This window comes from Caretta caretta, chromosome 1, assembly GCF_965140235.1.
Source record: "Caretta caretta isolate rCarCar2 chromosome 1, rCarCar1.hap1, whole genome shotgun sequence".
NCBI lineage: Eukaryota > Metazoa > Chordata > Testudines > Cheloniidae > Caretta > Caretta caretta.
The window spans coordinates 272,347,930-272,367,092 of NC_134206.1; the positions used below are offsets into that span (position 1 = coordinate 272,347,930).

A 19,163-nucleotide genomic window follows, 5' to 3' on the forward strand; every position below is an offset into this window, starting at 1 on the left:
CCATCTCCTCACCCCCATCATTGGAGGAGGAACTCATGATCCTTCAAAACTCATGATCCTTCATTGGACTGAGGTCTGGTACAGACCTTATGCCAGAGTAGACCCCCTGCTATCCTCATTTATTCCAAGGCCATTCACTCAAGTAGTCACACAGTGGAGAATCAGGACCAGAATTTTGTTTAGTAACACAAATAACTTTTCTATGATCCAAAAATAGGTACTTTCCACTGTTGATTAGCCTATATGTGCAAAGAGTGGAGCATAGGTAACAATATCAAGCAGATAAAGGGCAGAACAAAATTGAAGCACAATCCAAGTTCAGTTCAATTACCATGCAGTCTCTAGCTTTCCCATAGAAAACATGATTGAGAAGCCAGAGTGTAATATTCCCAGCTGGGCTTCTAACTGCGCTGTAGTGCAGAGATGACCCTGGTCATATTTGTAGATGGTGTCTTCTTACCCATGGGCAAGAGACAGTGTTCCTTGTTAATACTGTTACTCTATGACTATCCTAGCACTTGTGTTGGTAAAACTTATGTCACTCAGGGGTGTGAAAAAACACCCTGGACTGACCTAAGTTACACTGACTAAAGTGCTGGTGTGGACAACGCTATGTCGATGGGAGAGCAGTGCTCTGAAGATCCATAACGGAGAGCATCTGTCCCTGCTGGTGCAGATGGTGAGAGTCTCAGGGACCAAATGGACTCTCACTGCTCCAGGACACCAAATGAAAAGTAATACTCAGAAATGTCTCTTCCCACCTGGATGGCCAGGAGGCTAATAGCTGAGCTCCTGTGTCCTATTGGCTACAGATCTAGCCATGACTGTCTGCATTCATCATCTCCAGAGTCAGACAGAGTAGCACCGTATTCAGGGAAGACAACTGGCAAAAAAACCAAAACAACCCAGCCATACCTCTCAATCTTCAATCCAACCAGTGTTTGACATAAGCAATCAAAATGTGTGGCAAGAAGCCAAACTGTGTTTTATTGCATACTACACCATGATTGATAGGTTCTATAGTTAAAAGCATTTTAATCTGTTTTTAAGGAGGTTTTCTCACTGGATGAATTAAATAAACCTGTTTTAAAAATAGGAAAACAACTGCAGTCATGTGCAACTCTAAGGAACCCGCATATAAGTCATGAACAATGTTTGAATACTGGATCTTTTCTATTTCTAGCACAGACCTCTAACTTTTGATCTAAGGGAGTAATGGTTATCTTGTCCGTGGAACAGCCAGAGGGGGGAGGAGGAGGGTGAGAGATGCACTTTGAAGTGGGTGATTGTGACAGGGGACACTCACCTCTCATGAGCACCTCCTGTCAGGTGCGAACCTGCACACTCACTCTCTGCTCCCAGCGCCCCCTAACAGCTGTTAACCTTATCAGGTGGGTCTTCAGTGGCCCAGCCCTCCGGTCAGGTCACACACAATCAAATGAACAAATAAACCCTTTCCAAGGGAAAAAAAAAAAAAAAAAGTCCAACAGGGCCTATCCCTGTGCCCTGGTTGGTATTTGCAGCCCTGTCTCTAGGCTCAGTTCTCAGCCCTTCTGGGCTAGCTTTAGGCCCCTCCCTGCCCTGGTATGGAGCAGTGCCCACAGGGCTGTCTCCCTGGAGACATCAATTCTTCTCGACCCAGCTCTCCAGCCAGGTTACTCCTTCAAGGTCAATCCCCTTCCTGGGGTAACAGAGTTCAACAAAGGGTTAGTACTCTACAGGGTCATCAGCCATGTCCTAAAGCCCTTTAAATTCCAGCTTTGTGCTTGGGCTTCTACATGAAACTTGTCCCCTTCTCGGGGCTTTGGCCACTCCGCCAATAGGGGGGGACCCTGGCCCACCCAGTACTCCAGGTCCCAACCCAGGGACCCAACAAATAGCAATCACATGTTGCTTCCTTTAACTCCATTGTTGCTGCTGTTCCTTGAGCCATTTCCCACGTAACCCCTTCCTCTTCACCCTTACCTCAGGCCTGAAGTGGGAGAACTGTAACGTGGAACATCCCGCAAAATCCAGTAAATCTAAGAGCTGTCCTCAGCTGCTTCAGGATGCAGTAGCCTTTTCTGAATAGGACAGGTCAATGAGAACATATCACTCTGGTGCTCCATGCAGTGTACTGGCTCTCTTTGAAGTGCCCAGATACTTCAAGATCCTGATCTACAAAGTTGTCAGAGGATCGCAGACAGTGTTTTTATTCTGAGACCCACAATACCAGCTGTAAACATTAGGGCCCTGTGGCTTAGCTAGTTGAAAATTGTGCTGATCGTGAAGTGCATAAATGGGGCCAGCTCATTTCACGGAGGACCCCAAAATACTCTCCAATGCAATCTACCTTTTAAAAAGAATGTGGAACTGAAAGACAATGTGTTGTTGCATTATTATTAACCTATAATGAAGATGCTGTTTAATATCAGGATTTTAGTGCTCAAACATATGTTGCAGGACTCGGAGAAGATGGAACTAAACTGGAACACTGCCAATGTTGGAAGGCTAAGTATTGTAGCAAGACTGTAACTACTTTCAGAACCTATTTCAGATGTGAGCCAGTGACTTAGAAGTAGAAAGGGTATATTTATTGCCTTGCCCTGGGGCACTCTGTCTACCATGTTCTGTATTTTTAAGCATTAGTGTTATTTGAAAGTCTCATTTTATTCTTCCGGGTGCTAATGAATGAAATACAACATATAGAACCAATCTGTTATGTTCCATGAAGCACCTAGTCCACATTTAGATGCTGCAAATAAATAATAAAATGTAATGGTCTATTACTCAGAATTCAGGCTGGTGTGCAGATGAAGGGGAACTTACATACTCTTGGAATCAAACTCTTGGAGACAGATCCATTTTCATACCATACCCACTGGTATGTAATTGCAATTGTTTTATAAATGTATATAATAATATATATGCAAAAATGATAATATACATTTTCAAACTGCGGTGTGGGGCAATTAGACTGACAAATGTCAGTTTTATGGTCTTAACATTATTACATAAAAATTGTTTTAGTTTTTGGGAATGGCTCAGTTTCTTGATTCCAGTTATGCAAGAATTGAACTTTAAAAAGTCAGAATTTGAAAAGCTAGTATGTGACCTGCTGGAGGTCCTCACTTAAAATCAGTACATGGGTACTGTAATTACAAACTCTATAGCATGTGCAATGATTTGTTTTAGGGAAGAGAGTAAATCAGGTCATATTTCTGTCAGACATAGTTGCTTAAAGTAAAATTCTCTTTAGAAGAGATCTTTCCCTTGATAAATGTAATTTTAAAAAGGTCTCATAAAATACAGGACTTACTTTGACAGTCTCTGTTTGTGCTTGTAGAAGGAAGACTCCGATGCACTGTTGATATCTATTTTCATGTTGTATTACAAAAGCATTTCGCAGCCCAAGGACTATAAAACAAAACAAATGAAAGAACACACACAAAGTAAGCCATCTTATGAAAATCCCATCAGATTGATTCATTATATATCAATCGTATCTTTGTTTCTCCTTGGAAAATCAGCTTTTCTGATTGCGTATTAGAGAAACACATGCTGGCAGTTTGAATTTTATGTTATGAAAAAAAATAGCCTCAAATAATTTCAAAAAGTTAGTTCTGCAATTAGCTGATTTTGAGTCTTGTTCGGGGGAAAATGGTCTATGAGACGTTGTCAAGGTTCCTTCCTCACTCTGAACGCTAGGGTACAGATGTGGGGACCTGCATGAAAAACCTCCTAAGCTTATCTTTACCAGCTTAGGTCAAAACTTCCCCAAGGTACAAAATATTCCACCCTTTGTCCTTGGATTGGCCGCTACCACCACCAAACAAATACTGGTTACTGGGGAAGAGCTGTTTGGACACGTCTTTCCCCCCAAAATACTTCCCAAAATGTTGCACCCCACTTTCTGGACAAGATTTGGTAAAAAACCTCACCAATTTGCCTAGGTGACTACAGACCCAGACCCTTGGATCTTAAGAACAATGAACAATCCTCCCAACACTTGCACCCCCCCTTTCCAGGGAAATGTTGGATAAAAAGCCTCACCAATTTGCATAGGTGACCACACACCCAAACCCTTGGATCTGAGAACAATGAAAAAGCATTCAATTTTCTTACAAGAAGACTTTTAATAGAAATAGAAGTAAATAGAAATAAAGAAATCCCCCCTGTAAAATCAGGATGGTAGATACCTTACAGGGTAATTAGATTCAAAACATAGAGAACCCCTCTAGGCAAAACCTTAAGTTACAAAAAAGATACACAGACAGAAATAGTTATTCTATTCAGCACAATTCTTTTCTCAGCCATTTAAAGAAATCATAATCTAACACATACCTAGCTAGATTACTTACTAAAAGTTCTAAGATTCCATTCCTGGTCTATCCCCGGCAAAACCAGCATATAGACAGACACACAGACCCTTTGTTTCTCTCCCTCCTCCCAGCTTTTGAAAGTATCTTGTCTCCTCATTGGTCATTTTGGTCAGGTGCCAGTGAGGTTACCTTTAGCTTCTTAACCCTTTACAGGTGAGAGGATTTTTTTTCTCTGGCCAGGAGGGATTTTAAAGGGGTTTACCCTTCCCTTTATATTTATGACAGACGTGCTATGTGTTGTATTGAAAATACTGGGGGAGATTGTTTGCTGTGCCAAGAGACAAAGCAAAGAACTTCCAGCCCAGGGAAAAGGGGAGGGGTCTATGGTGGCTTTAAACCACCTGTGCACCATCGTGATACTGGCTGGAGAGGCTCCAGGTGGCTGGAGAGCTTCCAGGTGTAATTTAGACAGCCTGTGTGAGTTATGGCTGTGAGAGTTATGGCTGCCCTATAGACTCCTTACTTAGAGTCTCCTGTGCCTGGTGGTACATAAAGCAACACATTTTCCCCACTGCTGTCTGTCCAGAGCAAGATGTTTGACTCCATCAGATGTTGCCATAATGGAGACAACTTCCTTTTTGATCATCCTGTGATAGGTCATTCTTTGTCCTTCCTGGCTTCTCTTTCCTCCAGGTGGAAGCCAACCTAAGATGCATCTTGTCCTTCTGCCATGGGGTAGCCTGATGACCTTGCTGAACCACTGTAACCATCTCTGTCTGATTATTCAGTCCCCAGTGTGCTGACAAAGTTTCTTCTTAAAAAGCACTGCTGAAATTCATTCAGCTTCCTCTCGTACACTTCCACCATCTGCCACGTTTCCAAGCTGTAAAATTTTATTGGAGGATAATAGCATTGTACAATCTCATTTTAAGTGTGTAGATGTATCTTCTTACTCTTCCAGATATTTGACAAATGGGAAAATAATCCACTGGCTTTGCTGATTCTTCCTTCACTTCTTTAGCAAGCTGACCATTAGTAGATATTGTACTTCCAAGAAGGCTGAAGTAATTAATTCTTTCTTACTCTTTTCCATCAATCACATATCAACCAGCGTTGACAGCATTCTCCCCTATCTCCATGATCTTGATCTTCTGTGTACGGATAAGTCCCATTTTGGCAGCTTCTGGTTTTTTGCTCATAAAGAGTCTTTTCATTCCAACCAAGTTGGTATCCAACACGACCGTATCATCTGCAAAATATAGGTCTTTCAGCTTATCTCTTACCCAAATGACACCAGTGATCTGGGCAGTAGCCATTGCTCTTCTCATCACAAAGTCTGTGACAATGTAGAAGAGAAGTAGGGAGAGTATGCAACCTTGCCTTGCACCACCAGTAACAATCTGTGACTCCATTCTCTGTCCTGACACAGCAGGCACACTCATCATGCAAAGCTTTAATCCAATTAAACATGTGAAAGCAGGGTCTGAATGACAGCTAGCTGGGAGGGGGAGAGACTTTAGTTGTGTTTATGTAAGTACGGTTTGCTCCTGCTCTGTTTACATATTCACCATTTACAGCTGTCAAAGGATCAACTTTGGCTGGTGTTGGGTACAAATGGCCTTAGTACTGCATGCAGGGGTAGTGAAACATGATTACCAATGTTGTAATTATTGTAGGAATACAGGAAAGCAGGACTGTGTTTAACCTGTCCCAAATGAGGGGGAGGGGGCCTCCTCAGTTGGAAGAACCTCATTAAGCAGGGGCTCGAATGTCAGAGCCCTGTGAAAGTAAGAGGGGTGGGGATAGGAGTCCCGGTGTCAGGGTCAGGAGGTTGCATAACCCCACCTACCCCCTCCCCTCTGGTCCTCTCTAGACTGACGTAACCTGTTCTTCCCCACTGTTCAAAGAATAAAGCTAAATAGGCTTCATTAGGAGCCTCTCTTGTTATTTTAATTGCTCCATCAGAGCTGAAACCAGTTGTGGTGGAACTGTGTTTCCGCCCTGCCTGCTGAGAGCTAAAATCACGAAGAGCTGAAATCACTTGAGATGGGGCAGTGTTTCTGCCCAGCCTACAAAAGAGCTGAAAATCACTGAGAGACTGATGTGCAGAGGTCACAGCAGAGAGACAGAAGGTGACTGACAGTCAGCTGGTGAATGAGTGACCAGCATGGTGGTTGCGAAGAAGTGTGATGAGCAGCCAGCAGGCTGGTGGTGGTGGAGAGGTGTGATGAACGGACAGCAGGGTGGCAGTGGAGAGGTGTGACAAGTGGCCAGCAGGGCGGCGGCAGAAGAGAGGCACAATGAGCAGCCAGCTGGGTGGCTGGTGGAAGGGCACGGTGAGCAGGTGGCCGGTGAGCGGCTAGCACAGCGAGTAAGATGCCTCTTTACCCCGCCACCCACCCACCTGGTGGGAGGTGAACTCTGCAGATGCACCTCTGAACTCTGGGTCTGCACTGTGAGTGGGGTGTAGAGAAAGGGTGCATGTGAAAGGGACTTTTGGGTTGATAGACTTGAGAACCTGAGGGGAAAAGGGCACTGCCCAACCTACTTTGGGGTGGGTCTTTTGCTCATGGTTTATGTTTATGAACCCTGTTTGTGGTGTTTTCCCAAATTAACTCCAAGTTAATTCCCTCCTCTTATTAAAAGTTTATTTTCTACACTCGGACTTTGTGCTTGCGAGTGGGGAAGTATTACCTTTCAGAGGCACCGAGGGGTGGTGTGTAATTTCCCCAGGTTACTGGGTGGGGGCTCGAGCCGGTTCCTTGCTGTATCGATGGAACAGAACCCCTAGATATTGAACCTGGCCCTGGTAGCTGCTGGCTCCACCTGGTAGAAGGGTTACACATGTTTGTTGGAATTCCGCAGAGTCTCAGGATCTTCTAGAGAGCTTCTTTATTAAACACTTTTATAAATTCAATTAAATTGAAAACCATCTTCTGCTGGTATTGTAAGCCTTTCTCAATAAGTTTTGGGAAGGTGGAAACCTGGTCTGAACACCACCCCATGGGTTGAAATCCACGATGTTCTTCCTGAGTACTTTGGCAATGGCAGTTTTCCTTCTATTCAAACTGATAATGCCAAATGCTTTTCCAGGTATAGATAGGAGTGTCACCCCTCTCTAATGAACACAAATAAGTTGGTGCCCCTCTTTAGGGATCATGCAGATAACACCTCTTCTCCAATCTTAGGCTGCAGCACTGCCTGGAGTCTCCACAGCACTGCATGTTGTGACCTGGCCCCCAACACGCTCCTGACTTTAAGGCTTACGATAGAGTCCTTTGAAAGGTAGTCTTGTGGTTGTCTTCTGTAGTGCCTGCTCTGGGCAAATCTTCCTCTAACAAGTTAATGGGGCTTTGAGAGATTCTTTATGCTACCCTGGCCCTTTGACCTGACATAAAGGGGCCAAAGAGGGGTGAGGAGCTCACCCATAGTCTTAACAGTATGCTTTCATACATTTCCTTAAGATTTTCCATCAAAACAGAGGGGAATCAATTATAATTGAAGTAAGAAAGTAACTAGACCTTTTAAAAACGAAAAGCAAAATGGAATGGCTTTAATGTTTTTGGTGTTCCAGGCAGTGTCGCTATGTGGTAACTAAGGGTTTGTCTACACAGCATTTTGAAGTAAGCCTCCTAGCCCGAGTCAGCAGACTTGGATTAGCGGGACTCAGTCTAAAACTAGCTATGTAGATGGTGTTTGGACGTTGCAGCTCGGGCTGGAGCTCAGGCTCTGAAGCCCACCCCTCCCAAAGGTTCAGAGCCCGAGCTTCCACTTCAAAGTGCTGACTACACAGCTATTTTTAGCATACTCATGTTAGTCTATCAACTGGCCTAGGAGGCTTTCTCCAAAATGCGGTGTAGACATATCCTTAAGTGCTCTCAGGTGCCATAACTCTTTGTCAGATGCTGTATTCTTTTTCACACTTGAAATTCACAGGGGTGTTGAGATCATAGAGATCATTGAAATGTAGGATTGGCTGGGACCTTGGTGGGTCATCTAGTCCAGTCCCCTGTACGGAGGCAGGACTAAGTATCATCTAGACCATCCTCAGCAGCTGTTTGTCTAACTTGTTCTTAAAAACGTCCAATGTCAGAGATTCCACAACCTCCCAAGGTAATTTGTTCCAGTGCTTAACTACCTTTAGAGTTAGGAAGTTTTTCCTAAGGTCAAATCTAAATCTCCCTGACTTCAATTTAAGACCTGTTCTGTCCTCCCTGGTTAAGGAGAACAATTTATCACCCTGCTCTTTACAACAACCTTTTATGTACTTGAAGACTACTATCATGTCCCCTCTCAGTTTTCTTTTATCCAGACTAAACAAACCCAATTTTTTTCAATCTTCCCTCATAGGTCATGTTTTCTAGACCTTTAATCATTTTTGTTGCTCTTCTTTGTACTTTCTCCAATTTGTCCACATCTTTCCTGAAATGTGGCGCCCAGAAAGGGACACAATACTCCAGTTGAGGCCTAATCAGCGTGGAGTAGCGTGTCTTGCTTACAACATTTCTGCAAATACATTCCAGAATAGTGTTCACTTTTTTTTTTTTTTTTTTTTTTTGCAACAGTATTACATTGTTGACTCTTATTTTGTGTGTGATCCCCTATAATCCCCAGATCCTTTTCTGCAGTACCTCTTCCTAGGCAGTCATTTCACATTTTGTATGTGTGCAACTGATTATTCCTTCCTAAGTGGAGTTCTTTTCATTTGTCCTTATTGAATTTCATTCTATTTAATTCAGACCATTCCTCCACTTTGTCAAGACCATTTTGAATTCTAATCCAGTCCTCCAAATTGCTTGCAACACCTCCAAACTTGGTATCATCTTCAAACTTTATAAGTATATTCTCTTTGCCATTATCTAAATAATTTATGAAGATATTGAAGGGAACTGGGCCCAGGACAGATCCCCGTGGGATCCCACTGAATATATCCTTCCAGCTTAACTGTGAACCACTGATAACTACTCTCTGAGTATGGTTCTCCAATCAGTTGTTGGAAAGTTTACTTGTTAAATTATTGCTATGAAATAATGTTGCTGTAGCATGTCCATCCCCTGTAAAGTCAATTTATTTTTAGGAACAAGATCTCGTGAGGGGACAACACAAGGCAAGAGTATTTTGAGAAAGAGAGAGCGTGCATCGCTTTTCCTAGCTGCTCCTTCAGATGGTGCCTATTGTTCATGGTCATTGATTTATTGCTGTTATGTAGTAAATTCCCTGCAGACATTACTTCAGACAGATGCAGCACTGCCTCTAACTCTGATGGTTGATTTCAATTCCAAGATGGGACTGCAAGTAGCCCTAATTCAATAGAACTCTTGGGCATGGGTTTATCTTTAAGCGTGTGTCTAATCCCATCTCTGTTCAGCAAAGCATGTGCTGAATCATCATGGATTTCAATGCAGAGCACAGCTGTGCTTGGTTTTGTTCCTGTTTTCAGTGGTGTGTACACCAGACATTTCTCTACCCAAATGGCCCGCACTGCACAATTCCCTCTGACTTCAATGGAGCCAGGATTTCATCCCAAGTACTTAGGTCTGAGAAGTTGTTATGGGGACTTTCCCTCATGCCTTGCATTTTGGGCTGCACTTTCCCTATTACACCCTCTCTCCCTCCTGGGATATGTGCTGGGGTAGCATTGCAACACTGAGCCTTGGAGTGGGCCCAATTATGATTTCATTAATTTTTTTTATTCCCTGCTTCCATTAATGCAAGTGAGATCAGAACCTGGCCCATTTATTTTATATTTAGTCCTGCTGGGAGGACAGATCAAAATTCAATTCTGAGAATGTGGGATGGGATCTCCTCCCTGCAAATGATGCCCCTGGCCTGAGGTTAGCTTTTAAAAGCTGTCATAAATATAAAGGGAAGGGTAATCACCTTTCTGTATACAGTGCTATAAAATCCCTCCTGGCCAGAGGCAAAATCCTTTCACTTGTAAAGGGTTAAGAAGCTAAGGTAACCCCGCTGGCACCTGACCCAAAATGGCCAATGAGGGGACAAGATTCTTTCAAATCTGGAGGCGGGGGGACAAAGGGTTTGCTTTGTCTGTGTGATGCTTTTGCTGGGAACAGATCAGGAATGCAGCCTTACAATTCCTGTAAAGTTAGTAAGTAATCTAGCTAGAAAATGCATTAGATTTTCTTTTGTTTAACGGCTTGTAAAATAAGCTGTGCTGGAGGGAATGTATATTCCTGCTTTTGAGTCTTTTTGTAACTTAAGGTTTTGCCTAGAGGGATTCTCTATGTTTTGAATCTGATTACTCTGTAAGGTATTTACCATCCTGATTCTACAGAGGTGATTCTATTACCTTTACTTAAATTAAAATTCTTCTTTTAAGAACCTGATTGATTTTTCATTGTTCTTAAGATGCAAGGGTTTGGGTCTGTGTTCACCTGTACCAATTGGTGAGGATTATTATCAAGCCTTCCCCAGGAAAGGGGGTGTAGGGCTTGGGGTGATATTTTGGGAGAAGATGTGTCAAGGGTCTCTTTCCCTGTTCTTTGTTTAAAACGCTTGGTGGTGGCAGCATATTGTTCAAGGACAAGGAAAAGTTTGTACCTTGGGGAAGTTTTTAACCTAAGCTGGTAAGAATAAGCTTAGGGGGTCTTTCATGCAGGTCCCCACGTCTGTACCCTAGAGTTCAGAGTGGGGAAGGAACCTTGACAAAAGCATATATCCCAGAGGACAATGCAGAGTTCAGGCTGCCAAGACATGCCAGTCATCTCTAAATTTGCTATATTTGAGGTACCTTTTTGATAACCATTTAGTTTACAGCATTTGCTTTGGAGCAGTGTGCTTTTATGTAGTATCTGCTCTTATAAAATGCCTCTCATCAAAGTGCCAAACAGACCTCAAAACACTCCTAGGAGATACTAGCAGGTAAGTGTTATATAATCCCCATTCTGCATCTGGGGAAAGTGAGCCGCAGAGTGGTTAAATTACTGGCCCGAATCGGTAAGTATAGCAAATCCATAGCAGCGCTGGGGATATAACTCAGAACTCTTGACCCTTACTTCTGAGATCTACAGGGAATACAGCTATTCAGTTTTAAAGATGAAATTTTCAGAACTACTGTAAGAGACTCTCAACATCAATGACAGAATCTACACTTCACAGCATTAAAGACTAGTAATCTTTACTGGAGCAGCATATCTGTGTCTGGAAGGAAGGATCCTTCCAGCTTACAGGTATAGGATTCTCAATAGAGAGAGATCATGAGGAATTGCAACGTTTAAATTCAGAGCAGAGATGTTAAAAGGCATGTTGCTCCTTATGTACCTTCAAAGACAGATTTCCACTATTAATCTTATATCTCTAGTACATGGCCCTGGTGTTTGAGTATAGTTTTGCCTTTAGGACAGGCTTCCTAGCATTATGAGGGTAAGACTTCTCGTCATTGGACTGACATGTGGCAGGCTTGAGGCTAGACTTAGAGTGTGTAATTATACAGCTCTTGTCTGCTGATAATTCTGCTCTGAAGGGTACTTCCTTACTATTGCAATGGAATATTTCTGCAGTCAGCTGGATTTCTTTCCAGGATAGGACCTGCCTTCAGTAATATGACAGATGTGCTCTATGAATTAGACTAAAAATCAAGCTTCCACCTGTGATTAATTTGACCGCTGCAAGTCAGCATAGCCCAATAAAAATACAGCTCTGAGAGAAGTTCTCAAAATATTAAACACTCAAAAGTTACCAGCAGTGAACTCTATCCTGCAGGCTGCATATAAATTTCCATCAGTTCCATTCTCTGTTTTCACAAGCTCATGACTTTCTAGGACATTTATCTTTTGGGCTAACAATTTCCATTCTCTGTTCATTGTTTAAAGAAAGAAACCCTGCCAATGGATTAAAAAAAATTTGAGGGTCAGATCACAGATAGCTGCCGTGTGAACTGTAAGCTCTTTGGGGCACAGACAGCTTTTCCTGTGTTTGCACAGCAGCTAACACAATGGGGCCTTGGAGTAGGATTGTGATCCTTGGCACTATGGCAATACAAATAAAAGCTGCTCGGGACACAATCTGAAACAAGCAGTGTGTGCACTGGTAGGCTTGAGGGTGGGAGAAAATGTGAAAATAAAGAAGCACTGGACTGAAAATTGCTTCTGGACTAGGCTCAGGGTTTTAGCAGAATTCGTCAAATCCCCATTAAATATTCTTCATGCAGCACGAGAGGCACAGCGTCTGCTCCTCTCAGATCACTGTGGAGACAGCTTTAATGATTGTAAATATATCACTAAAACGGGCAGCCAAATTGTCCCCATGAGCTCCCTTAACATTGCAGAAGAGTAAACTGAGGGGAAATTTTGAACCCTGCTACTTTTGGGTGTGGCGGCAAAATTCTGTATATTAAGATTTCTTTTTAAACCTCCCCCCACCCCCCGACTCCCTTTTCTGTTGCAGAGGGACAACTCTCACAATGTAGTCTGCTGTACTGCTGCTGTTCGTTCAGCCTTGCAGCAGCTCTTCTCTAGCAGCTGGGAACTCCCCTTCCGCATCCATTTCACTGGGGTGTAGACGTCAAAATCTAAGTGGGGAACCACTTCATAACCTTCTAAGGCACAAAATATTTTCTGAAATCATTAGGAAATTATATAAAAATGCCTCTTCTAATGCTAGTGCTGAGCACAGGCCATTCCTTAATGCCAGAAACAATCAGCTGAAGTTATAAATGTTTTGCACTCTAACACCAGCACTAGCCAGTTACTTAATTCTAAAAATCCCACTGCCAGACCATGAGGGAATCTGGGGGGGTGGGTCCTGTCACATCATATCCCAGATCATAGGCAGTGAAATCACCCACTGCTTAAAGTTCCCAAATGGATCCTCACAGGCTTCAGTCCCCCCAGCTGGCTTTTAGAAAACATTTGATGGGGTAGTATAATGCCGACAGACCCCAGTCATTGGCGGGTGGGATCGAACCCGGGACCTCTGGAGCCATCTGGCCCTTAGCTAAGGCTGTAGAGCAGACTCATTAATCTCTAAGTGGTCTTGGTGCCACTAGAAGGGACAGAGCACCATACCCAGGAGGTATGTGGGTTACAGTAGCTCATATCTTCTCCTATCTAGTTGTCCTTGCGCTAGTCCCAGAGTTCCTACTCCTGAGTTTGGTGCAATGCCAGTCCATACGTTAGTACTGGAAAAAGCCCATGAAAAAATTGCTCACAAATCCCATAAACTACGAGGTCTGAATAAGGACTTTAAAGTCACTTTTGGTAGCCCTGCCCTGGGAATTGCAATTGACTCTTAATGTGACAAGACTTGGGTGCACGATAGTACACGAGACAGGTGTTTTGCAGAACACCATGGAAGGGTGTAGGGGTTTTTATGTATATATTTAATTAGAGGCTGTGAATATAAAGCCCCATGAGCTATCATGGATAGTCAAGGATTGGGGTAGTGCAAGTCCTCCTGACCCCCAAAGAAGATTTGCTTTTTTCATAGAATCATAGAATATCAGGGTTGGAAGGGACCTCTGGAGGTCATCTAGTCCAACCCCCTACTCAAAGCAGGACCGATCCCCAATTAAATCATCCCAGCCAGGGCTTTGTCAAGCCTGATCTTAAAAACTTCTAAGGAAGAAGATTCCACCACCTCCTTAGGTAACGCATTCCAGTGTTTCACCACCCTCCTAGTGAAAAAGTTTTTCCTAATATCCAACCTAAATCTCCCCCACTGCAACTTGAGACCATTACTCCTCATTCTGTCATCTGCTACCATTGAGAACAGTCTAGAGCCAGCCTCTTTGGAACCCCCTTTCAGGTAGTTGAAAGCAGCTATCAAATCCCCCCTCATTCTTCTCTTCCGTAGACTAAACATCCCCAGTTCCCTCAGCCTCTCCTCATAACTCATGTGTTCCAGTCCCCTAATCATTTTTGTTGCCCTCTGCTGGACTCTTTCCAATTTTTCCACATCCTTCTTGTAGTGTGGGGCCCAAAACTGGACACAGTACTCCAGATGAGGCCTCACCAGTGTCGAATAGAGGGGAATGATCATGTCCCTCGATCTGCTGGCAGTGCCCCTACTTATACAGCCCAAAATGCCATTGGCCTTCTTGGCAACAAGGGCACACTGTTGACTCATATCCAGCTTCTCGTCTACTGTAACCCCTAGGTCCTTTTCTGCAGAACTGCTGCCTAGCCATTCGGTCCCTAGTCTGTAGCGGTGCATTGGATTCTTCCGTCCTAAGTGCAGGACTCTGCACTTGTCCTTGTTGAACTTCATCAGATTTCTTTTGGCCCAATCCTCCAATTTGTCTCAGTCCCTCTGTATCCTATCCCTATCCTCCAGCGTATCTACCACTCCTCCCAGTTTAGTGTCATCTGCAAACTTGCTGAGGGTGCAATCCACACCATCCTCCAGATCATTAATGAAGATATTGAACAAAACCGGCCTCAGGACCGACCCTTGGGGCACTCCACTTGATACCGGCTGCCAACTAGACATGGAGCCATTGATCACTACCCGTTGAGGCCAACAATCTAGCCAGCTTTCTATCCACCTTAATGAATTTCAATCTTTCCTCATAGGTCATGTTTTCTAGACCTTTAATCATTTTTATTGCTCTTCTCTGGACTTTCTACAATTTGTCCACATCTTTCCAGAAATGTGGCACCCAGAACGGGACACAATACTCCAGTTGAGGCCTAATCAGTGCAAAGTAGAGCAGAAGAATTACTTCTCGTGTCTTGCTTACAACACTCCTGCTAAGACATCCCAGAATTATGTTTGCTTTTTTTGCCACAGCATTACACTGTTGACTCATATTTAGCTTGTGATCCATTATGACCCCCAGATCCCTTTCCGCAGTACTCCTTCCTAACTAGTCATTTCCCATTTTGTATGTGTGCAACTGATTGTTCCTTCCCAAATGGAGTACTTTGCATTTGTCCTTACTGAATTTCATCCAATTTACTTCAGACCATTTCTCCAGTTTGTCCAGATCATTTTGAATTTTAATCCTATCCTATAAAGCACTTACAACCCCTCCCAGCTTGGTATTGTACGCAAACTTTTTAAGTGTACTCTCTATGCCATTATCTAAATCATTGATGAAGATATTGAACAGAACCGGACCCAGAACTGATCCCTGCAGGACCCCACTCATTGTGCCCTTCCAGCATGACTGTGAACCACCAATAACTACTCTCTGAGAACAATTTTCCAACCAGTTATGTACCCACCTTATAGTAGCTCCATCTAGGTTGTATTTCCCTAGTTTGTTTATGAGAAGGTCATGTGAGACAGTATCAAAAGCTTTACTAAAGTCAAGATATACCACATCTACTGCTTCTCCTCTATTCACAAGGCTTGTTACCTTGTCAAAGAAAGCTATCAGGTTGGTTTGACATGATTTGTTCTTGACAAATCCATGCCCACTTTTATTTATCACCTCATTATCTTCTAGGTGTTTGCAAATTGATTTCTTAATTATTTGCTCCATTATCTTTCCAGGTACAGAAGTTAAGCTGACTGGTCTGTAATTCCCTGGGTTGTCCTTATTTCCCTTTGTATAGATGGGCACTATATTTGCCATTTTCCAGTCTTCTGGAATGTCTCCCGTCTTCCATGACTTTTCAAAGATAATTGCTAATGGCTCAGATATCTCCTCAGTCAGCTCCTTGAGTATTTTAGGATGCATTTCATCAGGGCCCTGGTGATCTGAAGACATATATCTTGTCTAAGTAATTTTTGACTTGTTCTTTCCCTATTTTAGATTCTGATCCTACCTCATTTTCACTGGCATTCACAATGTTAGATGTCCAATCATCACTAACCTTCTTGGTGAAAACCGAAACAAAGAAATCATTAAGCACCTCTGACATTTCCACATTTTCTGTTATTGTCTTTCCCCCCTCATTGAGTAATGGGCCTACTCTGTCCTTGGTCTTCCTCTTGCTTCTAATGTATTTGTAGAAGGTTTTCTTGTTACCTTTTATGTTCCTAGCTAGTTTGATCTTGTTTTGTGCCTTGGCTTTTCTAATTTTGTCCCTACATACTTGTAGTATTTGTTTATATTCATCCTTTGTAATTTGACTGAGTTTCCACTTTTTGTAGGACTCTTTTTTGAGTTTTAGATCATTGAAGATCTCATGGTTTAGCCAGGGTGGTCTCTTGCCATACTTCCTACCTTTCCTACGCAGTGGGATAGTTTGCTTTTGTACCCCTAATAATGTTTCTTTGAAAAACTGACAACTGTCTTCAACTGTTTTTTCCCTTAGACTTGCTTCCCATGGGATTTTACCTACTAACTCCCCGAGTTTGCTAAAATCTGCCTTCTTGAAATCCATTGTCTTTATTATGCTGTTCTCCCTCCTACCATTCCTTAGAATCATGAACTCTACCATTTCATGATCACTTTCACCCAAGTTGCCTTCCACTTTCAAATTCTCAACCAGTTCCTCCCTATTTGTCAAAATCAAATCTAAAACAGCTTCCCCCCCAGTAGCTTTCTCCACCTTCTGAAATAAAAAAATTGTCTTCAATACATTCTAAGAACTTGTTGGATAATCTGTGCTGTGCTGTGTTATTTTCCCAACAGATGTCTGGGTAGTTGAAATCCCCCATCACCATGTGAAGGAAGCTTTATGCTTAAGGTCTTCTGCTTAGATCAGAGGCCACTACATCTGTCATGTGATAGCATTATCCCCATTATTATTATATATTATTGTTAAGTACCAGTGATGTGTCCAGCATTTATACCAGACACAAAAATGAAGTCAGTCCCTTCCCTGGGGGATTTTCACTCTAAAAGACAGACTCAGAGGAGACAAGATGCACTAAGAGACCAGAGAGGGAGTTAAGTTATAGTTTAATGAATTATTCTGAATTACTGTTTTCTGCAGTGTGACATGGTGATAGAGAGGTGTTCTGGGATGATTAGGGTTTGTGGACATTGTGGTCTTTAGGAAGGATCTGAATGGGAAGGAAGTGGACACCTGATGTCCTGGGATATAGAGGTGTCCAATGCACAGTGGGCAGCATGGAAGATGGCACAGAGACAGGAATGGCAGAAGTAAACAAGTGGGGCATTGTCTATCTTTATTGATGGATTGAAGGGAGGACGTGGGCAAGAGGGAGACAGACATACGACTCAACACTTTGATGATGTGGTTCCAGATCTGCTGCAGCTTTTCCATGTGATCTGATAGAGCACTAGTTGTACAGCTAAAGTACAGTACACTAGCAAACATTTCATTTCATTGCAATAGTCCCGCTCATTGGATTTCACATATTACATGCCCAAGAGGTTTCTTGAGCAACAAGAATCTGTCTATGCCCCAAACTAGCACACCCGAGATCAGCGAGGCAGATGTTGCCCTTACCTTCACTTACTGGCTGCAGTGCAAGTCACAGGCCATTTGTTTACTGGATTCAGGCTGTGTTGGTAGGGAGATGCATTTAGACACACACGGAGAGACAGACAGTGTCTGCAGCAGGTTTAAGAAGCCACTGTTTTTAAATTCTGATGCTAGTGCTTTTATCTCCTCGTTAGTTGTGTTTTTTCTCTTTGCTGCCTGTCTTGGCAGTTGTGTGGAATGCCGATGAGTCAGGATGGATGAACTTCCAGGCTAGCATAAATTCTGTGGGTTTCAGGTTTATTTTTAATATCTGTGGATTTGGGGGGCTAGACTGCTCAGTGGACAAGCAGTAGGATTTTGACAGTTAACTTGACTTGTATGCGGGACCGAAACATTTTTAACAGATGGCCCTGTGTTATTTCTGTAACTCAGCATTGGGCTCTAGGAGGCTCTAAACTGAAGAGAGCATTAAAGGTGGTAAATTCCCCTCCCAAAACTCTAGGGTCACTTTATAGGGCTCCATAGCCCTGGGACAATGCTGGCCACTGTCTATAGCATTCTCCTTCTCTCCAAAGCCACAGTGAAAAGCAACACAAATTTCAATAGATAGGCTCCAGTGACTTGCATGGTTTCTGCTGTCATCCTTGGAACTCCCCCCACTCCCTACTCCCATGATTCAGGAGGCAAGTGACTCTCATGGGAGCTCTCTAGTGGCAGGCCTCCCTTCAGAGCCATTCTATGCTGGGGCAGGAGAGAGGTGAGCGGGCAGGTGCAAGTGGTGCAAAGGCCAGGGGCTCTATGTATACACTGTACATAGAAAGCTGCCTTACAAAATATACAAAACACATGAAACGTACCTGTCACATGGAGTGGATCAATATTTTTGAGTGTCAGTCTGTCTAGTGGAATGGGCTGGTCCAGGACTGTACAAGAACCGCCATCTTTTACCAAAGACTGCAGCTCAGGAGAAAAGGAAGGGCATACAGGTATTAAACTGACGTCTGAGCCCCCATATTTCTGAAAATGGGAAGGGAAAGCACTTGATTATATAGTCACCAAACTCCTCTGTATGTTTACAAATTCGAGCCACTAAACATCTAAGAATACACCTAAATTCTTAGAGTATAGGCCTTTACAGACAGGCCTGAATATCTATATCCTAACACTCCACCCCCTTTTTTTTCTTTTTCTTTTGGGATCCTCCTGCCCAGGTATCCCTGGAAAAGCATAGGACATATGGCGACACATTTCCTGATAGGGCCAGGCATCAAGGTGGAAGGTGTCGATATTCCATTTGTCCCACTGCCCCTTGTGTAGTATTGTGCCCTGCACCTTCTCTCATACGGGCATACCACACCTATTCCAATTAGTGTTCCAGACTTCCCATTAGAGTGGGCCTGAGAAGGTTGGGTCCGGGTTGTCTAGTACACTGCAGGGTTTGGAGGGCTTATTACATTCCTAATAGGTTATCTCCCTATGCAACGTAACACAAGTACAGTTAACAATACAAAATCCACAGCAACACCGAGTCCTGACCACTGCAGTATGGTCCAACATC

At 43.2% G+C, this 19,163-nt stretch overlaps 1 protein-coding gene across 1 annotated transcript in view; it reads right to left on the reverse strand.

Annotated features, from left to right (window-relative positions):
• PLEKHG7 (pleckstrin homology and RhoGEF domain containing G7) overlaps window positions 1-19,163 on the reverse strand; it is a 72,851-nt gene that overhangs the window by 495 nt on the left and 53,193 nt on the right. The window contains exons 17-18 of the mRNA XM_075126158.1: window positions 18,463-18,622; window positions 3,299-3,396 (exon numbers count right to left, since the gene is read on the reverse strand). Of these exons, the coding sequence (XP_074982259.1) occupies window positions 3,299-3,396; window positions 18,463-18,622 (258 nt within the window). The remainder of the gene's footprint in view (window positions 1-3,298; window positions 3,397-18,462; window positions 18,623-19,163) is intronic.